This window comes from Rhipicephalus sanguineus, chromosome 6 (genome assembly GCF_013339695.2).
Source record: "Rhipicephalus sanguineus isolate Rsan-2018 chromosome 6, BIME_Rsan_1.4, whole genome shotgun sequence".
Classification (NCBI taxonomy): domain Eukaryota; kingdom Metazoa; phylum Arthropoda; class Arachnida; order Ixodida; family Ixodidae; genus Rhipicephalus; species Rhipicephalus sanguineus.
Genome location: NC_051181.1, coordinates 168,993,864 through 169,015,016, shown reverse-complemented (window position 1 = coordinate 169,015,016; position 21,153 = coordinate 168,993,864). Strand labels below are relative to the sequence as shown.

The 21,153-nt window shown below is 48.1% G+C and overlaps 1 protein-coding gene across 1 annotated transcript in view; it reads left to right on the top strand.

The window, feature by feature from the left end:
- The window catches only part of LOC119397704 (intermembrane lipid transfer protein VPS13A), a 1,038,245-nt gene that overhangs the window by 224,253 nt on the left and 792,839 nt on the right, over positions 1-21,153 (top strand). Inside the window, exons 25-26 of the mRNA XM_037665124.2 lie at positions 8-192; positions 3,594-3,700. Coding sequence (XP_037521052.1) covers positions 8-192; positions 3,594-3,700 — 292 coding nt within the window. The remainder of the gene's footprint in view (positions 1-7; positions 193-3,593; positions 3,701-21,153) is intronic.

Sequence of the window (21,153 nt, the reverse complement as noted above, 5' to 3'; positions counted from 1 at the left end):
CTTTCAGGCTGAATGTGAAAGACCTAGGCTACGCTAAGGTCATCCCCGAGTTTAAGCGAGCCACTGGACTTTTCGTGGGTGACCCTCCTGTTCCAACAGGCTCGACCAAGATGAATCTTGCACTCCACGTTCGTGAGATCAGTGCTCGACTCTGTGATGTTGACGTGGAGCTTGCTGACGTCCACGTCTCTAGTGAGTATACTCCCTGATAATATGATACACTTGTCAATGCTTGGCCGTGTGTGGCTTTAGTCCAAGTCTAAAGAAACGCTAAAAAGAGAAAGAATTTTTCTCGCACCAGTAAATTGTTTTATCACAATACCCAATGGACCACTCTTGATGCAAGAAGCTGCTTGGTAGGCAAGAAAACACACAAAACGAAAATGCAGGGAGCACCACAACTTTCAAGTTGTCGCACAATGTCGCTGTGGCATGATAGATTTCGACGGTATCTACTAAGGCCTGCATAGTTGCTAACGGGAAAAAATGAAGAGCATTCATGTATATGTAATCGCTTGCAGTGCAGGGCCGGCTATAATGTTGTTTTTTCTGACTCCTGTTTAGCCTCCCATAGAACCCCATGTATACCCATATTGCTTATTGTGCAGTACCCTGAGATGGACTGGTTACAATGCGGCTGCGAGAAAATTCTCAGAGATGCGAGGGAGTGAGTGTCAACCGAGGAGAGAGCAACGTTAGCGTTGCAGAGGAGGAGGGGGACGCGGAGGTGACCGAAAAGCTTTTGCCCCCTTTGCTCCTGCAACTTGCTGTGCGCGTGCTCCGCTCTGAACGGGTGCATGTGTCCATTTGGCTTTTCGATTTTCTGTCAAAAGGTCGTGTATCACCGCAATACGAATTTTAAGGACATGATAGTGCATGCAAAAGTAAACCCTCATTCTACTGCCCACATAACACCTTACTCTCGTCCAAGATGTAAGACTTGTAAACACCTTCAAGATGACATTATAGTTAAAGGCACTGGAAGTGATTACGTCCATCATATAAAATCTAGTTTTACCTGGACTAGTTCATATCTTATCTACATGATTGAATGCTCATATTGTCTAAAACGGTACATTGGCGAAACGGGACAACCTGTTAATGTTAGATTAAACGGGCATCGCGCGGACATGGCGAAGAAGTTACTCAGAGCAGTGGCACAGCATTTTAATGTAGCAGGTCACAATTTCGAAGATCTCAAACTTTACATACTTCAGTAAAACTTCCGGTCCCCAAGAGACCGAAAATTGTATACAGAGTCATACCTTATTCACAAGTTCAATACACTCCAGCCAGCAGGTATTAACGTTTCTAAGGGGGCTCTTGAATCGATTCGGTATGGTACATACACAACGAAAACCAATGAGAGTTAAGTCCTTCTTCGAGGAATTTCGAACCTACTATTGCTAAACTGCCACGTGCTTCCACTGACAGTCATTCAGCGAAACGTACCCCCCCCCCCCCCCCGCTTTTTTTTTTTCCCTTCCTTATGACTCACACAGTTCGTCACGGTGGCCTCTCCCCCACCCCCACTCTGGAGAGGGCACGAAGCATATACACACGATAGCTAAGGAAATCAGTTCCAGCCTTGAAGAAGACAAGTCCACTTGTCGAAACGTCGGTGCGAGCACCCACCTCCCGTTTACTGATTTTTTTCATTGCAAGCTTCCATCTTCCACTTCCTGCCGTTTTTAAGTTTCAGGATGTTTTTGTTGAGCCAATGGAGCTAAGACATGAAAGAGAGAGAAAAAAAAAAGAAATTTTGAAATGTTGGTGTAATGCTGACATTCATGTGCACAGATTTCAGCACAAACTTAAAGAAGCAGATAACATTGGCCTTCATTTTCTCCTATCATGATGAATATATATATATATAATCACAGAATTAATGACACCGAATAGAAATAATTGATTGTTTCGCTTTAGTGTCCCTTCAAGAAATATTCTCTTATATTGGTAATAAAAGCAAGCACAAAAGGGCATTTGTTGCATCTACAGTGGCAGCTGCTGAAATTCTACAGGCCACCGAATGTTTGCCCATTGTGATGGGACGTTCTTGCAAAGCACATGAGTGCTCTCCCACAGCTCAAGAGGAGAAAGCATGTTCCTCATTGGCCAGGTGGAACATGCACACCATTTTTTGTTGCAAATAGCTTGGCAGGCGAGGGGAAATCATTGTGGGAGGATCTTTTTATGTGACTACATACCAAAGACCCACGATGCAAATTGGGCCTGTTTTAGTGATGCACAACTATCGATGGTACTATCGATACTATCGATAGCTGAGTCACTATTGAACTATCGATGGTAAAATATACTATCGATACTAAGTGCTATCTATAGTTTAAAATCAACAGCGCGAACTCATTGCAGAATAAATTTGGTTCCCCGCATGCGTGGTACATATTGGAGCCGGAGGAGCAGGCTCAAGGGCAAGAAAGTTGACATGCTGTGTTCTTCACCCGAGTGCTTCGCTGACACATGCTCATAAAGTCAAACACTTCAGCTGTAGCGGAAAGGAAGTCGTTACATGGGGTGGAACTGCGTGGCTTCAGGTTTATATTGCATTTGATGATTTCAAAATAAAAAAATTATCAAGAACTAAGTTTGTTAATTGTAAGATGTAACTGGTTGCTTTCAAATATTAATTTATTGATAGACATGGGCCGCCATTTTCACTGCGCAAATAATGTGTCTTGCGAAAAATTTGCTCATAAATTAAGCGAAGCTGATAGTAGGCTATCGCGAATATTTTGGCAATTTGGCCAGCCAGCAACAGCATCGTTATTTGCACCACTATGGATAGTTTGTCACGTGTTTGCGACGGCGAAGAATGCTGCAGCAAGACTGAAAAATAAAAAGCTCTTTATTTGGTCCAACTTGCGCCCAGAAAATCAAAACTCAGAATACAAGCGATACACGCTGCGCACTGAGAGCGGCGAGAACAGTCGCCGGCCGTCGAGTAATCTGATAATCGGTGGAACGATTATCAGATTACTCGACCTTCCAGCGTTATCAGTAATCAAACCTTCCAGCGTTATCGGTGGTGCTCGCGTAAGCTCTTGAATAAACTTGAATATTTGCGTCCGGCGCCTCATCTTAAAATGTCGAACAATCGCGAAGCTTCTCAAACAATGCGGCGCGGTCTGCGTCAAATGCTGCTAACAGTCTGTGGGTGAAACCCGAATACATCCAAACAAAGCAATTAACACACGTGGCAGTAATATCGCTAGTAATACTACCGATGGTACTACCGATTCGACTATCGGTTAGTTTGTTTACACTATCAATAGTTTCAAAGAAACTATCGGTACTATCGATAGTCAATTTACTGATAGTTCTCCATCACTAGCCTGTTTGCCTCAAAAAAAGAAAAAAAAAGAGACTGGGGCATTTTGGGCAAGACAGACAAGTTGTGAAGGTGTATGTGTACCTTGTGTACCTCTTCTGTATATTGATGCATTGAGAAACAGGGATGTTACTATTGCTTTGGTGGGGTTCACTTAATGGTCTTGGCTTCCCATTTCTGTATCATTTTAATAAAGCGCTGAATTCATTCCTCGGTATAGTGGGCTATATATTTTTCTTTCCAGGGCTTGACATTAACTATGTCCTGAAGGCAAACGAAAAGGAGATAATTCGAGTTGAGTTGACTTACCTATCTGTAACTGACCTCATGCAATCAACACTCTACAGCAAGGTAAGGAACTGACCCCTGTAAAGTTTGTTTTCCTGGTGTTTCACTGAATTTTCTCTTAGAGACAAGTCAGCTGGTGAAATTTTGCTAGCGGAGTATTCAAGCATGTTAAAGTGGGCAACCTGTCTGCTTGAGCAATTTTTAACATAATAGCATTAAAGAGCTCGTTTCGCAGAAATTCTGGTGTCGGTGTCGTTGGCTGTGAGTGGAAATTCACCGTTGTCCATGAGGGAAAATTTGAGATAGATGAAAATAAATAAGTAATAAAAAAGTTCGGTTCGAGTGGGAATCAAACTTGGGCCTTTTTTCATGGTCAAGAGGTGCTTTACCACACAGCCATGCCATTGCTTGGAACTGCTTCCGAAAATGTCTTGCAATGCGAGGAGGTGTCCTTAAATGCGCATGTAACGTTGCGTGGCAGAAGCGTAGAATCGTGCCAGGCGTCAAGGTGTGAATTGCACAACAAGTGAGGGGTTTAAACGCCCACCCATAATAAAGCACTCGGACATCATCGGCAGCAAAAGCATCGACAAAGTGAGCAGCTGTGTAGGTTTAAGTGTTGCGTTACGGGTACGTAGTGGGTACTTTGCGGGTAGTGGGTCACGGCTACGTAGTGGGTACATTTGCGGAAAAGTGCGCTACTCAAAGGCCAGATGAAATAAGCCAGCACAAATTTTCTTTAACCACAAACACAATGCTTAGCTGTAAGGTTATATCACTAATGGCAGTATGTCATGCCAGGTACACTGCGCACTCCATTGCATTGTCAACACAAACTACAAAATTCTGCATATAGGACACTTTCAATGTTCAAGGCTTCTAGGGAATCTCGGGACTGTCCACGAAGGTTCTTCGAGTGGTTTTTCTTTAAGTAATTACAAAGACAATGCATAGACACAAAGAGTAATTTTTCAAGAGTAAGTACACAGGATTAATTGTGACCACCTCAGGGTTCTTTAATGTGCACCTATCAAAGTACATGGGCACCTCACTCCATCCTAATGCGGCCTCTGTGGCAGGAACGAAAACAATGCCCTTGTACTTAAAGGGGTCATGAAGCACCCCTTGGGCTGATTGAAAAAACACATCCTGCGGAAAGCTGACACGGCTATGAACTGCTCTGCCAAATATTACAGTCGTGCGCGCCGCGTAATGGCCACAAGCGGAGCGCGAAGTTGCCGTTTCCCCAGGCACCCTCTTTTCAAACAGAGGCCGGTTCTCACTCTCGTCGGTGGGCGGGGCGTCTGTCCGCTGTACGTCGCAAAGACATAGCATGCTTATTGGCCGATAGCCGACGTAAATCGAGAGCGGCGTTCGGATCAGATGCGCTTCTTGCCACGGAATGCCGCCACTTGCCGGCGCCGCACTCGCGCAAGCGAATCACAGCGGGAGAGCGATCGCGTTTCATGACGCGCGCTGGCGTAACTTCTTTCCCCCATGCCATCCCTCCCTGTCTAGCTTCCAGTGCGCTCGTCGGCACGAGAAAAGAGAGAAAGCGCTGGGAGCGTGCGCCAAACCCCCGTAACTCCGCTGATTCTTGACGGATTCGAGAAATTTTTGCGGCAATCGATTCGGGAGGCAGTACACTCCGATACTGAGGCCATTAGATCATTACTTGGAAAAGTGGTTCATGACCCCTTTAAGACTAAGCCTACTAGAGCAGGTACTAAAGCTTTCTAGTTGAAGGGATCCGGACACCGACCAAATGATTTAAAAACGAATGTATTTTGACGTTTCGGCTCCCCCACGGGAACCATGTTCACAATAAAAGATCGGCACAGCAGTACGCCTTTTTAAGAGCGGCGCATCACGTGACCAAGACACCTGGCGTATGTCGGAGGAAGATTACCCTCATTGCGATTAAGGGTGTGCGGCGTGGTTTGGATGATCAGGGACTCCAGATGAAGGCGTGTAGCACGATTTCTTTCCTTGGCAATCACACGGGTGTCTTTCCAGCTGATAGCGTGTGATGTATTTGCGCAGTGTTCGGCCACGGCATTGGACGCAACATGTTTATTCTTGACGTCATTCTTGTGCTGTTGAAGTCTCACTTGAAGTTGCCGGTTTCCCCCACGTAGATGTAAGGGCAGTCCACACAGGGGATGACGTACGCAACACCCGAGTACCTTTCCTCTTCAAGAGGATCCTTCACACATACGAGTTCATGCTGGAGCTTCCTGGACGGGACGTGCGCAGCCTGCACATCATAAGACCACAGAACTCGTGCAAGGGGCTCGCTTACTCCCGGAACGTACGGAATCGAGGCCCGTCTCTCTGTGGGTCCAGATTGGGCGGGCACTGCACGAGCCAACTTGCGCCCTACCGAGTCAATTAGGTACCCAGGGTAACCACATGCCATCAGCTCCTGCCGCACCAGTGCATTGTCACCCGCACGGTCTTCCCCTGTCGTGCATACCCTTTCCGCCCATCGAAGAAGAGGGCCAACAACGGACCTCTTCTGTGAAGCCGGGTGCACCGATCTGTAGTTCAGGTAGTGCCCAGTGTGAGTGGGCTTCCTAAACACCTTGAAAGACAAGCCTGAGCCATCGCGTTTCACCAGGGCGTCTAAGAACGGTAGCTGGCCCTCACACTCCGCTTCGACTGTGAACTGAATTGCTGCATGCATACTGTTGAGGTGAACCGTGAATAGGTGGAGGTTCTGCCGCTGCAAAACACTAAAGCAGTCGTCGACATACCTCAGAAAGCACTTCGGTTTCGGCATAAACGAGGAAAGTGCCCAAGCTTCAATAGCCTCCATTGTTAGGTTAGCAACAGTCACCGAAATCACCGCCCACGTTGCCGCACCGTGTACCTGCTGGTAACACTTCTGAAAGGTGAAATAGGTGTTTGACAGGCAAAACTTGAGTAGCCTGCCTAGGTTGTGCACTTCGAGGGGAGATCGCTCGGGCAATGTTGGGTGCTTGCCGAGGGCGGCGACGCACACATCCACGGCCATGTCAATGGGTACACTCGTGAAAAGTGACACAACGTCGAACGAAACCAAGACTTCGCCGGATCGACTTTTGTGTCTTTGACCTTTTTCGATGAAGTCGTACGTGTTGTGTATATGCGTAGCACCCTTGCCTACCAGGGGCGAGCTTTTTTCTGTTTACAATGCTGGACTACCACTTAAAGAAAAGAGAAAAGTTTGTTCAACTTGCGAATTGAACCTAAGCCATCACATCCACAGGCTTGACTATTTAGCATAGTCGTACACTTCCTGGCAAGTAGAGATCGCTATATTTTTTTTACGCAATAACAGATGTTCTGCTAATACCTTACAAGTGAAATGTTTTCAACATAAATATATAGCAAAATAAGAGATTACTGGTGAAAAAATTGCGTTTCTTGACTATTTGGAATTGGATTCGTATTCAGTTTATATTTTAAAAATTTTATATTTGCACCCCTAGTATACAGTGACCTCGGATATCACAAATTATTGGCTGAGTTTCAATTTTTACAGCGAAAGCATTTATGAGATCATTTCAGCGGCCGTTTTTGGCGCCGTAGTTGTCCGCCGCCGCCGCCGCCAGTGTCCGTAACGGCTGTCGCACGAAAATAAGAAGAAAAAAAAAAGGAAATAAGAAAAAATTTCCAGGATGGAACGAGGTTCGAATCTGAGCCCTCTGCGTGGGAGCCCAGTGTTCTACCTCAGAGCTATGCCGTTTTCTTTTTTAATTTATTGCCTGGCTTGGACATATTGTACAGGGCAATCATTGCACACTCACACAATACAATAAAAAAGAACAAGCATTGCCATCAGTCCCATTTGGACTGATGTTGTCCTCTTAACAATACTTAAGGGTTGCCAGAGGTTCAAACCTTGACAACCATTCTGGCTCGATCTCCTGTATTTTGCTACACTCAATGAATGCAGACATGCTTTGCCTGAAATGAATTACTGCTGGCTTTGCATCCGGGTTGAAGTGGTATCCGGCCATTCACGCACGCCATATACAGTGGAGACCGGTCAACATCACTACATCAAATGGGACACCCTCAACATTCGTTACTGCGAGATACCTTATCCCGTGTGGACCCAGTGGTAAATCTTTCTTTCTTGTACTCTGCAAAATGTCCCAGAAATGTACCCCTTCCCAACAATGCAAAAAAACATGGTCTATTGTTTCTGGTTTCTTACATATCAAGCAGTGTGACCCCCATGGTGTAAAAAGGCCCTGTTTCTCGGTGAAAGTCTCTACTGATGGTGTTCCTGTGTGTAACTTAAAGAAAAATGTTTTCACCCCTGTAGGTACCTGCATGTTTCTCACCCGCTTCAGTACATTTTGTCCCGGTCTTCCACTGTATATGGCCCTGTACAATGGTACTGGCAAAACCATATCACATACATCTTTGTACAATTCTTCTCTTCTAACACTTGCTAGATAATACAACGAAAAACGAACAGATAAAAAATGTATCCACTTCCTTGAGATAGCCACGCAACGTCACGGGCCGGCTATCCGTAGTGACAACAAGATCTGGTAAGGCACTGCCTAACCTGAGCTGGCATACCGTACGCAAAAACGGATCCCTGACGTCACGGAAAAACAAAAATCTATTTACTAATTGTCTCACAAATAGGTGCGCCAAACCAAGACCCCCGTCCTTCACGCGCCTGAACAAATTGGTCCGTCTGCACCTTTCCCATTCCTCAGAGCTATGCCGGTGTTTGAAACTTCCAAAAATTATGATTTCTGGCGTAGTGGGTACGTTGCTAATGTACTTGTATTAGTAACCAGAAGAGAGTTTATAACGGGCTCTAGAAATGCCACTCTTCCAGCTTTCGCTGTGACTGTGCTGCGCTTTCCGGGCAGGCCTGGTGTTTTTTTTCCTGACTGGGTGGCAGCTCCATGGGTTTTTCACCCCTTATCTTGGTTTTGCAACAGACTTGTGCTGCCCCTCTGGGTGCGTCTTGTTAGCGGCAAATATGCCTTCAGACACACACCGACTAGGCCTCAAAACTCTGGACTCCAAAACTGCCAGGGCAGAAACCGTACCAAAGTTGCCATATTTAATGTGCAGCTGTGGTATCACCACTAAGGGAGCTAACTTTTGATTGATAGTATCGAGGCCTTGTGGTGGTGCAGTTTCTTGCAAACAACAGTGCCGGCAAAATATGCCTTTGCTTTAGTGCCATGCGAACTTGGGGTTTGTTACAGAAACTATGGTCACTATTTTGCCCAATGAACCTAAAGAGGGGGGAGTAGTTCGTCGGGACTTGCCTATTCCACCTTAAATCCGAAGTAAGTAAAACACCTAATTACTTGTATTCCGTAGCCCTGCATTGAGTAACGTTATTTAATTTGTACTCCTATGCCTTATGCGAGCGTTTCCTTGTAAAGGTGACGTTTGAACATTTTGCGACATTTCCCATTTCTTGCACCAGGTTGAAACTTTATCTAAATCACTCTGAAGGTCATAAACATCAGTAGCTCTATACACCATGCAGTCATCTGCAAACAAACATCCTGAAAGATGACGTAATGCCTCTAGTGATATCATTTATATACCATAGAAATAACAAAGGCCCCAAGAGAGAGCCTTGGGGTACTCCAGAGGTTGACCGCAGTGACTTCAGAGGAGATACCACTGTTGAGAACTACAGACTGTTGTCTATGCGACAGGTATTTGGATATCCATGTAATTACTTCTTTGTTCAGTTTGTAGGCGTTTAAGTTGCTAATACGTAGCTCATGTACCACAACGTCAAACGCTTTACGAAAATCTAGAAAAATGCAATCAATTACCTGCCTTTTGTCTATTGCTAAGCCCAAATCGTGAGTGAATTCTACTAGCTGTGTACTACAAGAAAAACCTTGCCTAAATCTGTGTTGGTTTGCATTTAATAAGTTATATTTAACAAGATGCGACATAATAGAACTATATGTAACCATTACTTTGCAAGTAATACTAGTTAAAGACACTGGCCTGTAGTTCTGAATGCAGTTTCCACTTTTGTATAAAGGCACCACATTAGCTCATTTCCAGTCTCTAGGAACGGCACTCGTCTCTAATCACTTTCGGAAAAGATGGCAAAAATGCAGGCATAAAAATTCAGAACAATACTAAGCATTGTTGCCGCTATATCACATGGCCCAGTTGCCTGTCCGGGAGAAATATTTGCTAAGAGCTTACGTTCACCTTCCCAGGCAAACTCCACTTGGGGCATTGCTTCATTACGTAATGAAAATCCACACTTACAACCCGAGATTGACGATTACTTAGTATGGAAAAAAGTAACTACTAAATACTTCAACTTTGTGCTTGTCTAAGTAAACATGCTTGCATGTGTGCAATGTCATTTTCATTAACCCCTTAAGTGCCAATTAAATTACGAAAAATTGTTCCAAAATTGCCAAATTTTTTATGACGTGAACTGGTTGTTTAAAACACATAACATGTTTAAAACAGAAACAAGTTCCTGTTTAAAACAGAACATGTTTCAAATAGAAAAAAACTGGCGAAAACGTTTTACAGCTTATAAAAATGCTTTATTCATCATATTGTCACGTGGTCGCGATGTCGACGAAGGCAGCAGTCAGCACGTCTGGGATGAAACTCTTTATTTGGCCGAACTTGTGGCCGGGAAACTGAAAGTCAAACTACAGCAATACACTGATAGCGGCGAACAGAGCGTCGACCGTTGATCAACTGACAAGCGGTGAAGCGCGTCGGTATTTATACATGTGCCGTCGAATATTCCGGCGTTATCGCTGGTTGTCGCGCAAGTTCTAGAATAAGCTCGAGTGTTCGCGTCTTGCGCGCAATCTTAACAAAACGATCTCCAATAATCGCGAAGCTTCTCAAACAATGAGGCGCGGTTTGCGCTGAGCATTGCTGGTAGTCTTTGTGGGCGAAAACAGAATACAGCAAAAGTGATAATAAGGCACGCACGTGGCAATATTTTGCACCGCCATTGTAATACCCAGGTCCGTAGCCACGAATTTTTTTCGGGGATGTGCCCACTTGCTGAAGCTGTTAAAGAACACATATTTTCGTTAGTTATTTTCGCTAGGGGTGTGTGAATATTCGAACTTTCGAATATATTTCGAATAGTGTTTGCTATTCAATTCGATTTGCACCGGAATTCAACTATTCGAAGTATTTGAACTTCCGCTCAAGCGGTCAGATCGCCACAGATGCATCCGAAATAGCTTTAATGCCTCTCAGTACACTTATCAGGCATTTTGGTGCGCACCCAGGCTCTCGTGAATATGTTCGGTACCTACCGCGAACCACGCTTCACTGTGTGCCATCGACCAATTGCAAATATGCGTCTCGTGATGAGCGCCATGGATACCAGCAAAGCGCGGAATAGAGTACAGTTCTCTCACGTGGAACGTTTGGAAACGATGATGCGGAGCTCAAAGATAGTGGCGGAAAAGCAGACGACTCGTCCGGCTTTCCCCGATGCGTGGGCGCACCTAAACGATGTGCACATGCATTGCTGAATCTCTGCTGATATGTAGCATTTGCTGTCGCATGAAGCCTATCGTTCCTAGTTGTGTGCAGCACACGCCCTGGCCGATGCCATCACTGCCAGGGCGTGTGCTGTACCATACGCACGCATTTGTCATGAAGTGTTCGTGATGCCCATTCCCTTCCTGACTGCACACAGGCACGGAGATAGGGAGCTGCTTACATTCGTGAAGGCAATGCGTCTGTGCAGCGCACTTAGCCGTCTCGCACAGAGAGGCAGCGTGAACGACGGCACGCCGCATTTAGGTTATACAGTCGAACCCACTTATAACGATCCCACATATAACGATCTATCGGTTATAACAACCATATTTGGGTGCACTTACGATTTTCCTATGCTAACCATTGAAGCTGCGTCCAGATATAGCGAACATTTTTCAAAGCCTCCTACTTTTACAAGGAACACTTGAGACGCGGTCGCGGTAAAAATATGGCGCATACGAAGCGAAAAAAAGTTAAAGCATGCCTTCTAAAGCGTGACAGGGGTGCGCGCTCGCGCGTGCCCCGCTCCCGTTTACTCGCGACTAAGATACCCAGATCGGCGAGCACCGCACGCAGATTTCGGACGCTGCGAGCAAGGTCGCTCACTTTCCAGGCGTTTCTTCAGTGGTAGAATGGCAGTGAGGAAAAAAAAAATAGTAGGCAGCATGAAGCCTTGCGGTCAGCTTTCAAACTGCCTTGGAACGCAAGAAGGCATAAATGCAAGAAGTGATAACCGCGATAACTTTCCATTGCAAAAAGGTTCACTGCGTCCTTAAAGGCCAACTCCGGCGATTTTTTGGCCATGTCAAAGTAATGGTGCTTTTATGTTCCTGAGACGCTCCTGTTACGGGCCCGATAGCAGAAATACTCGGCAAACTGGAGAATAATTTTAAATAAGCAAAAAAGTGCAACACCAAAACCGAAACCCAACCGAGTGTACTGTCTACGTATGACGTAGACGTTGTTACGAACGAACCGGAAGTCGTGCAAGGCATGCCAGTCACGCCGGCGCGGAGTATGAAAACTGTGACAGCCGGGACGACCAGCGAAGCGCCGGCCAAACCAACGCTGTCTGTCGCCTTGTGCACAGCAGACGCTCGCTGTAGCGGCCTAAGCGCCGAAGTTAACGGTGCCCTCGGCTGCGTCACTTCCGCCACCTTGCCAACACTGACGTCACAGACGCAATGTTGCCAATAATTGTGGGAAGCCAGGAGGGCGTTTGCAGACAATCTTTAATATTCATTTGCAAACAATCTGCGCATGTCTCAAGCCTGTAATTTGGCATAAATGACGGAAACGTGCAAAGGAAAGTACCCAGCGAATTTCACTGAGATCCATCGACCTCGAAAAATCGCCGGAGTTGGCCTTCAAACTCGTCGACGCCACAATGTGCCGCAAAAAGTCGTCTGTCTTTTCGGTAACAGCAGACACCGGTCGATCGGTGATTACGACTTCCGCGCGATTGCGGCGATGCCTTCGCGGATAAGCATCAGAAAAGAGCGAAGGCGAGGTGGCGGCCGTCGATAAACGTGCCGTTATGCCTTATAGCCGACCACATTATCACAGTCATCTGTAGATATGTGCTCGGCTGCGCGTGTGGCGTACACCGTACAGTGCGGATTGACGGCGGTACGAGCGCGCCATGCTTAGCCATGCTGCAGTTCGCAAGTTTGCCGCCTCCGCGTCGTGCGAGACCGCTTTAAAGTGCGCGTCGCTTTGTAGAAACAAAAGTAGCTCGCTGTTTTTGAGTGGCGCGAGCACCGAGAAACGTCGATGCACTGACAGCGAGTGTATACTGCGTGTTTGACTAGGTGACAACTGAAGTGCGCCGCGCATCGTCGTGCAGGGCCGCGAGAGCATCGCGGAGACGTAGTGCGCGTTGCTTGGGAAATGCTTGTTTTCGCCGCGTTTACTGAAGAGGCTAGTCGCCGCATCCGTGCACGATCCGGAGTGAAGCAAGCACGAAGAACGTACAAACGAGCGCATACAGCATACAGCAAGCGGCCCGGCAGTGATTCCGCGACCCGAGTAGGCGACGCGCTGCACGCAACTAGCCAGGGACGATCGGCTCCACGTCGCGGTACCGCGCTTCGGTGAAACGGTGTCAGCTCATTGCAAAGGCGGTTAGTTCACTCGTGAGCACGCAGCGGGCGTCGCTTCACGACGCGAAAAGGCTTAGCTTGTCACCGAAGGAGTTGTTAGCACTTTAATAAAAGTGCACAAAGGGGGAAAAAAACGGTTTGGCCGCAAAGCGCACGTTTTTAAGGGCGAGTCCATATACAACGAACTACTGATATAACGACCACTTTTCGCGACACTTTCGAGTTCGTTATAAACAGGTTCGACTGTACACATCCCTAGCAAAAATTCTGATAGAAAAACTGATAGGCTATCAGTTTATTGACAGGTGTATCAGTCTATAGTTGTATCAGTCTATAAGTGTATCAGTCTATAGGTGGATCGGTCTATAGGTGTACCAGTGTATAGGTGTATCAGTCTATGGGTGCATCAGTCTATAGGTGTATCAGTCTATGGGTGCACCAGTCTATAGGTGTATCAGTCTATGGGTGTACCGGTCTAGTACCATTCTACTGCATATAAGCCCACAAGTGAATCGGTGCTTAGCCGACTGGCAGGTGGGCCACTGCATTAGAGCAAGCAGGACACAGATGAACACAGAAATCAAACAAAATCTTTTATTTGATGTTCCATTGACTTCTTAATCTTTTGATTTCATCAAATCGTTAATTTTGTTTGCGAGCGCCTTATTTAGTATCTTGTTCTTTTGCTCGACCTCTCCAATTGGAAAATTGCTTTTCAAAAAATGGTTCAAGAAATCTGCATGATCAAAAACAAAGCAAATTATGGGCACTTGTTAGGTGACAATTATATGCACTCGAAACAGAGGAGTTAATATGACAAGGAAATAAATACGAGTGCTATCAGTCTGTTTTTTTTTAATTAGTTTGTTGATACTTGCATAAGTGTCCAGCTCCAGTAGACAAAAATACGAGGCTTGAAGCCTTAGTAAGTAGTTATAACACAAGTTGGCAGTGGAATCTCGGCTAATCTTACTATTATGCACAAAAATGCAGCCAACTACTTTCATAAACTCCAGTAAGACTGGGAAATTTTACCTACCAGAAAGCACAGCGTATTTTTCTTTATTCAAGGGAGGTTTTGCCTCTCCCTTTGTCCGGTTAGAGGCTGTTCCAATTACACTCCGCCCAACCAAGCCTGCCGTTGAATAAATGGCAACGGCCGCCTCACGAACAAAGCGGGTTTCGCTTTTTGTGCTCATGAGGCGGCTGTACAGGCCCTCAGGAATGGTGATCCCTTTGCCCAGATGCACCTATAAAACAAGTTAAAGGTGATGTGCACACAACAATATGTCAATGCACATTTTCTCATTACAGCAAAGCATTCTACCTTTAAGACAAAGCACACTAGAGTTTTACAATACCTCTCCGTCAGTGGGCACGTAATCGGCCTCCCTCGCATTTGTGTGGGCCACTTCAGGGCTGCCCGGGGTCGCTGTGGTGGTGCGCAGTGGCTGCACGGTAGCGGTGCGCGGCGGCTGCATGGTGGTGGTGCGTGGCAGCTGCACCATGGCAGCACATGGCGATGGCAAAGGCGCAACTTGTTGTTCTGGCTTGCGGCTGCAGCCCTCGCACAGAACGAGGTTTTTTTCTGCAATAAAAAAGTGTATGCAGAAACGTATGCAGCAAAAGAAAGTTAATCGCACCCTTAATTGTCACAGTAGCTTCCTAGGTCTCAGACTGAAGAGAGATCAGGGTGTGCAAAGCCAAATAACATAAAATAGAGCATGCAGTTGAGATATATGCTATGAAAGTACAATAATAGGTTGGGTGTCACATTTCAAAACCATGATGTGATACGGGGGACGCCGCAGTGGAGGGCTCAAGAAAATTTGACCATCTGTATTCTTTAATATGAGCACCATGCTGTGACAGCATGGAGAAGCATACTTACAAGTGATTAGAAAAACATACCCGCATCACTTCTACGTATGATATATGAGCTTACATTGCATTCTGCTTTCAGCAAAATTGTACGCTTAAAGAAAAGTGCAACTTACTGATGTACACAACACTAGCAGCAGTGCATGACAATAGTTTATAAGGAAATAATAATCAAACCTGTTTTGAAAATTTTGCTGCATAGGGCCTTTTCGAGCATTCTTATTCGGTCCAAGAGTTTTGAATTTTCGGCCTTCAGCATATTCACTTCTTCTTTGAGAAGTTCTTTCTCGGTCTTTTTTCCTCCCTCAGCATCACCAAACAGGAGGTCTCGCTGCTTCTTCTTAAAATGGCTGCTCACATCCTTCATTTTCTGTTTAACAGCAGCTTGACGCTGCGTTTCCTGCAAGTGCATAGACAATTAACCCAACATTATAATTTCACAGCTTATAGCTTGTTCGCAACTAAAAACAGGGCATATTTGCGTCTTGAAGGAAATTTCAACAGCGCGGGAATAAACACGAATGCACGAAGAGAGAGAGCTGACTCGGACAAGCGCTTGTCTGTGTCAGCTCTCCCATCCGCGCTAGCAAAAATAATTCTGAACCAGTGACTTGTACAGAAAAAATGACTATAGGCTGCGCTCATACAAAGATATAAGAATAAAATAAATAGCTCTTCGGCATATTGCACCTTTACCCCCACCTGCAATAGCAAATATGACCGCACCGACGTCCGTGCGGTAGTGGAGCAGCGATGTTCTGATATATCTCCAATGGGGGGTATATCAGAGCAATGCCTCGTAGGAGGCATTGATCAAAGCATCGCTGCACCATGTGTGATACGGCACCACGTGCAGATCAAAATTGGCTGTCGGTAATAATTAGGCCGCAAAGTAGCACATCAGCTGCAATGTGAGCGATTGCAACTGACTGCACTTACTTCTTCAAACGATCCATCCACTTCATTTGAACTGCAGCTATAGGAGGAGTCGCTGCCAGGTCTTTGCGGAATGGAAGTTCGTTTTTCGGTAGCCTTCCTTGCATCGTCCTCGGTAGCTAAAAAAACATGACGAGTGGATAATTTCTTGTTCTTGTTCGCCTTCAACAATTTCAGAATGACTGCTTCCTCATCTTTGTTTTTGTATTTGGAAAACAAAGAGGCGGTCATGCACTTACCGTAAAGCCTAATCACTTGAGCGTGGTAGTGGTCGCAGTGTGTTTCATCTTTCCAGAAGACTTTGTACCATTTGCGAGGATTAAAATCGCTTGTATCGTTCGGCTTGAGGTGTTTACATGCAGCCACTGGGACGATTCGCTTTTCGTTGTCGTCGCGGAAACGAGCGTACGCGAACATGCCGCCGAAGAAATGCACATGGACGCGCGCTACCACTCAGCAACAACACACACAACAAAAACGTACGTACCGATGATGATGATGATGATGTCTGCTGCCTCTTCCCTTTGGAGCGGGAGATCAACGGTCTATGCCGGATCGGGCAAGGGAGAAAAAGACAAAGCGAAGGTCAAGTTAAGAAGAAAATTTTAAAGGTGGGAGGAGAAAGGGGAGAAAAAGAAAAGAAGAGAAAAAGGTTGGTAACATCCAATGCGCCCTCGGCGCATCATAGCCGCCGCTACCGCCGCGGCGCGCGCGTTTGCTCGACCTGTTTTCTCCACCAGCATTCGAGCCGCCGCTTCGTAGCCTCCACCGCTTCCCAGCTTGGCGTCTCGCCGGACCCGCGAAAACCGAGAGCCCTTGCCAAATCGCTGTTGTCGTTTGTTGCGCCCGTCGCGCCTTGTGCCGAGGTGCCAGAGTTCTGAGCATCATGTATCGCAAGGCGCAGGCCAGTACACTCCAGCACAATGTGCCGGATTGTCTCTTCTGCGCCCTGGCACAAGGGGCACATCGTGTCAAGCTCGGCAGTGTACCTGGCGCGCAGCGAGCGTGTCCTAAGTACACCACTTCGCGCCTCGCACAGTAGCCCGCTGCCCCTGGAGTTGTCATACAACGCCTCCTTGGCAATATCCGTCTTTGCCTCCCAATACAAGGCCAGGGCCCTCTTCGCTCGTCCCGACTCCCTCCATCTCTCAGTCTCGACCGCGCTAACTGATTCCCGCACCTTTTTCCTTGTGTCGCGCTGGAGGGGGGCCGTCAGCCGGATAGCCTCCACCCTGTATCGCTCCGATAGCGAGCGGGTTCGGGCGACCCATTTCGTCCGCACCGACCGGAGGTGTACGTACTTGTACACCTCCCGGGCCCAACGGCCATCTGGCAGGCCGCTGAGGCGCCTCTCGTAAGAGTTTGGCGACTGCCTCCCTCGCCTCGAAAGACGACCACCCAAGGTCGCCCTGTACTGCCTCATTAGGAGTGAAGGCGTGCACCCCCAAGGCTGTGCGACCCGCTTCCCCTTGGCGAACCTCGAGCGCCTGCCTAGTCGCGGATGAGAGGCACACCACAGCGTTACCGAAAGTCAGAGCAGGGACCGCAACACCCTTGCACAGTTCCCTGGTGACCTCGTACCTGCTGAAGGCCCACAGAGCTCGTGAGCCCAGGAAGGCCCGGCACTTTAAAGCCTTGGCACGCAACTCCTTCTCATACCCGCATATATAGTTCATCGTTGCCATCACCGTTACCCCAAGGTACTTGTAACTGTCCGCCCACTCAATTTCCTTGCCCTGCAGCAGGAGGGTCGGGTCCGCACTGCCTCCCGTGGTGTGAACCGCATGGCCGCAGACTTTCTTGCACTGAAGTTCAGCCCAAGATCCGTACCCTCCCTCGCACAGATGTCAAGCAGAGCCTGCATCTCGGCCGCATTGTCCGCCAGCAGGACTATGTCATCTGCGTAGAAGAGGGCAGGCAGCCTTCGTACCCTCTGAAAACCCTCCTCTAGGTAGTTCAAATTGAACCCCAGTCCAGACTCTGAAAGCTTCCTCTCCATTCTGGCCACGTACAGCATAAAGAGCAGTGGTGACATCGGACAGCCCTGCCTGAGTCCCCTAGACACCTGAATCCGGGGAGTGATCAAGTTGCCCCACTGAACCACTGCCTCGGCGTCTGCATAAAGGCGCTGCAGTAGGTTGCGCCACTCCTCTGGCATATCAAGCGCCTGCAAGATTTGCCATAGCCTGTCCTGCTCAATGCTGTCGTAAGCCTGAGATATGTCGAGGAAAGCAAACAGGAGGGGGCGCTCTTGCTTTACTGCAATTTCCATCACCTGGGTGACAACAAATAGGTTGTCCTCCAGGCAACGGCCAGGCCTGAACCCATTTTGCAGCTCTCCTAGGACATGTTCCTCCGCCCATCGCTGTAGTCTCGCCTTGATAACGTGGCAAAACAGCCTATACATAGCTGATGTCACGGTCATGGGCCTGTAGTTGTCCAGCAGCTCCCTATCCGTTCCCCGCTTCCATATCAGGCGCACCCGCATACATCTCCAGGCCTGCGGTATTTTCCCCGATGTTAGCACTCCATTCAGTGCCTCCAAAAGGACTTCCCGAGTCTGCCTTTTTGTGCGCTTTAGCAGCCCAGGGGGAATCCCGTCTGGGCCAGCCGCCGAACTGCCCGCTAGGCGACCTATCGCTCTGTCCAGCTCCCGCTGGGTGATGCTGTCACAACGTGGCGGTGCCGATGCCAGCTCGTCCTCCTCCCGGCGGCACACCGTAGATTAAAGCGTGGAGGCCATGCCCCTTCGTATCAGGTGCAGGCACTCCTCGCCCTCCATTACCCTCCCTGATTCCGGATCCCTCAGCTGATGGCTAGGGAGATCGGAGTTCGTCTGCTGGGCCTTTATGTGCTGCCAGAACTTTCTGCTCGAGTCACGCCCCGCTTCCTTTATGGCACGCAGCAGCTTCCTGTTTACCGTGCTCATTTTACGTTGCACCATCGAAGCCATTTCCTTTTTTGCCTCTAGGTACAACGACCACAGTGCAGAAAGTTCGGCTTCATCTGCTCCGCGCCCCAAAGCATGCCGGTGACGTCTGCAGCATTGTTTGCGTTGAGCCAGGGCCTCGGCAACCTCTCCATCCCACCAGGCCTTCCGTCGGTGCCGCCCCCTCGTCACTCGTCCGGCCCCTGCTTCATCCTGTATTGTCCGCCTGATCCACTGTTGCAGCTCCTCGTATCCCTGCCCTTCCATACGAGGTGCATCTTCCTCGAGCTGATCCACCACCCTTTCCAAGGCCTCATCAGACAGAGGCCTCAGGTTACCTGCATGGGCATCGCGCTTCGTTTCTGGGGGGTTAGTCCCAAAAGACAGAAAGATGCTGTGGTGGTCACTCCCCAGGCTTCGCTCACCAGTGCTATCGATGCTCATATACGACAGCTTTGGGAGAAGGACAGGGGACAGGAAGCAGTAGTCAATGCAAAAGGACATACCGCGTACCGCCCATGTTATCCTTCCCATACACTTTTCAGTTGCATTGAGCAAAGTTAGGCCCATTCAAGCAGCAGCCTGCCCGCCCTGTCGGTGGTACCATCCAATGCCTCTATGTGGGCATTGAAATCCCCCACTACTACCACTGGCCTGTTTATCTGTGTAATGTCTTTTTCCAGACAGGCCAGGGTCTCTGTGTTCCTTTGGTGCACCTCCCTACCCGTCCAGAGGTACACCAGCCCCAGGGCAATCTCAATTCCCCCAATCTCTCCTGTGAGCCACATGTGCTCCTCACAGTCTCTTTGGACTCTGTCCCATTGTGTGTCTACCTTGGTGAGAAAACCAAGGCCCCCGCCTTTTCTTTCTCCCTTAGTGCGGTTTAGGCCTGACCAGACAAACTGCCTGTTTGGAGGAGGTGTCTCCTCGTCACGTAGGTGAGTTTCAGTCAGGCAGGCCACCGTTACATTCTCTTTCTGTAGTAGGAGAAATAATTCCTCCCACTTCGCCTCCTTTCGTCCCCCTTGCAGGTTAAGGTAGAAAACCATATCTTGTTTTCCCTTACGCCTGCAGCGCCTCCTCTTGCGGGTATGCCTCTCGTGAGAGGCCCGCCCAGAGGGGGTCCTTATATCTACCACCTGTGGGGGCCCCCCTGGGAGCGCCTCCTCCCATTCTCGTGGGGGTGCTGTCCCTCCGCCATCTGTATGATGGCCTGTCCCAGAGCTGTCATCAACGTTCCCGCTGCTGGGTGTGATTGGCTTGGCGGCCCCCAGTGTCTGGTGGGCATTCGTAGGCCTAAAAAACCACACAGCCTCCTCCCCAGGCGCTGTCCCAGCTGATCTGCTGTGTCATCCCGGTAGGACGGGCCCTGTTGCCCATGCCCTAGTCGCCAACTAGCGCCAACGAATTCTACCCGCGGCCCCAGCTCCTCGCACGTTTTTCGCACAGCCAACGCGCTGTTCATGACGATGGCGGTACCATTTGTCGGTCTCAACAAAATGCAATTTCGTTTTTAAAAAACTAAGAAAATTTGCTTCATGTTTTTACAAGTTTACACGGTAATTTTTTTTAACTCACCGTAAATAAAAAATAAACAACAATGAACATAGTGTCGCCTGGTTAGGGTGGCTAGCCTGGTGTCGCTCGCGTTGGTCCGTTGGTCGCATCATCATCATCATCATGGCCATCGTGATGGCCATAATGGCAATCGAGTGTGACCTGAGGAGCCCTACCTCGTTGCACGTTATCTCCGATGTTACATCATAGTTTATCATCGTTTCCACGCCGCGCACCATCTTCAAGGCACGGCAAGCAGGGTGTGAATGTGAAGCCTCGGTCTATATATCTTGGACCCGCTTAGATTGTTCATCGCGGCCTCACTTTGCGTGGACTCCATGAAGCGCGCGATTTGAAGTTCGCGTTCAGTTCGACGAAAGATGGATTCAGCTCAACCCCAGCCTCGATCAAAAAGAAGGAAGCGCTATTTGGAGCCTGGATCGCATTATGTAGTACCTCGGTCAACGAGCCTATATCAAAAAGCGGCGGAGGCGCAATCTGCCAGCCAGCCACGCTCTAGCAAGAACATTCCTCAGTCTTTAGCTGGTAACGGTGGTTCTGGAGTAGCGGCGTTCGACACTCGA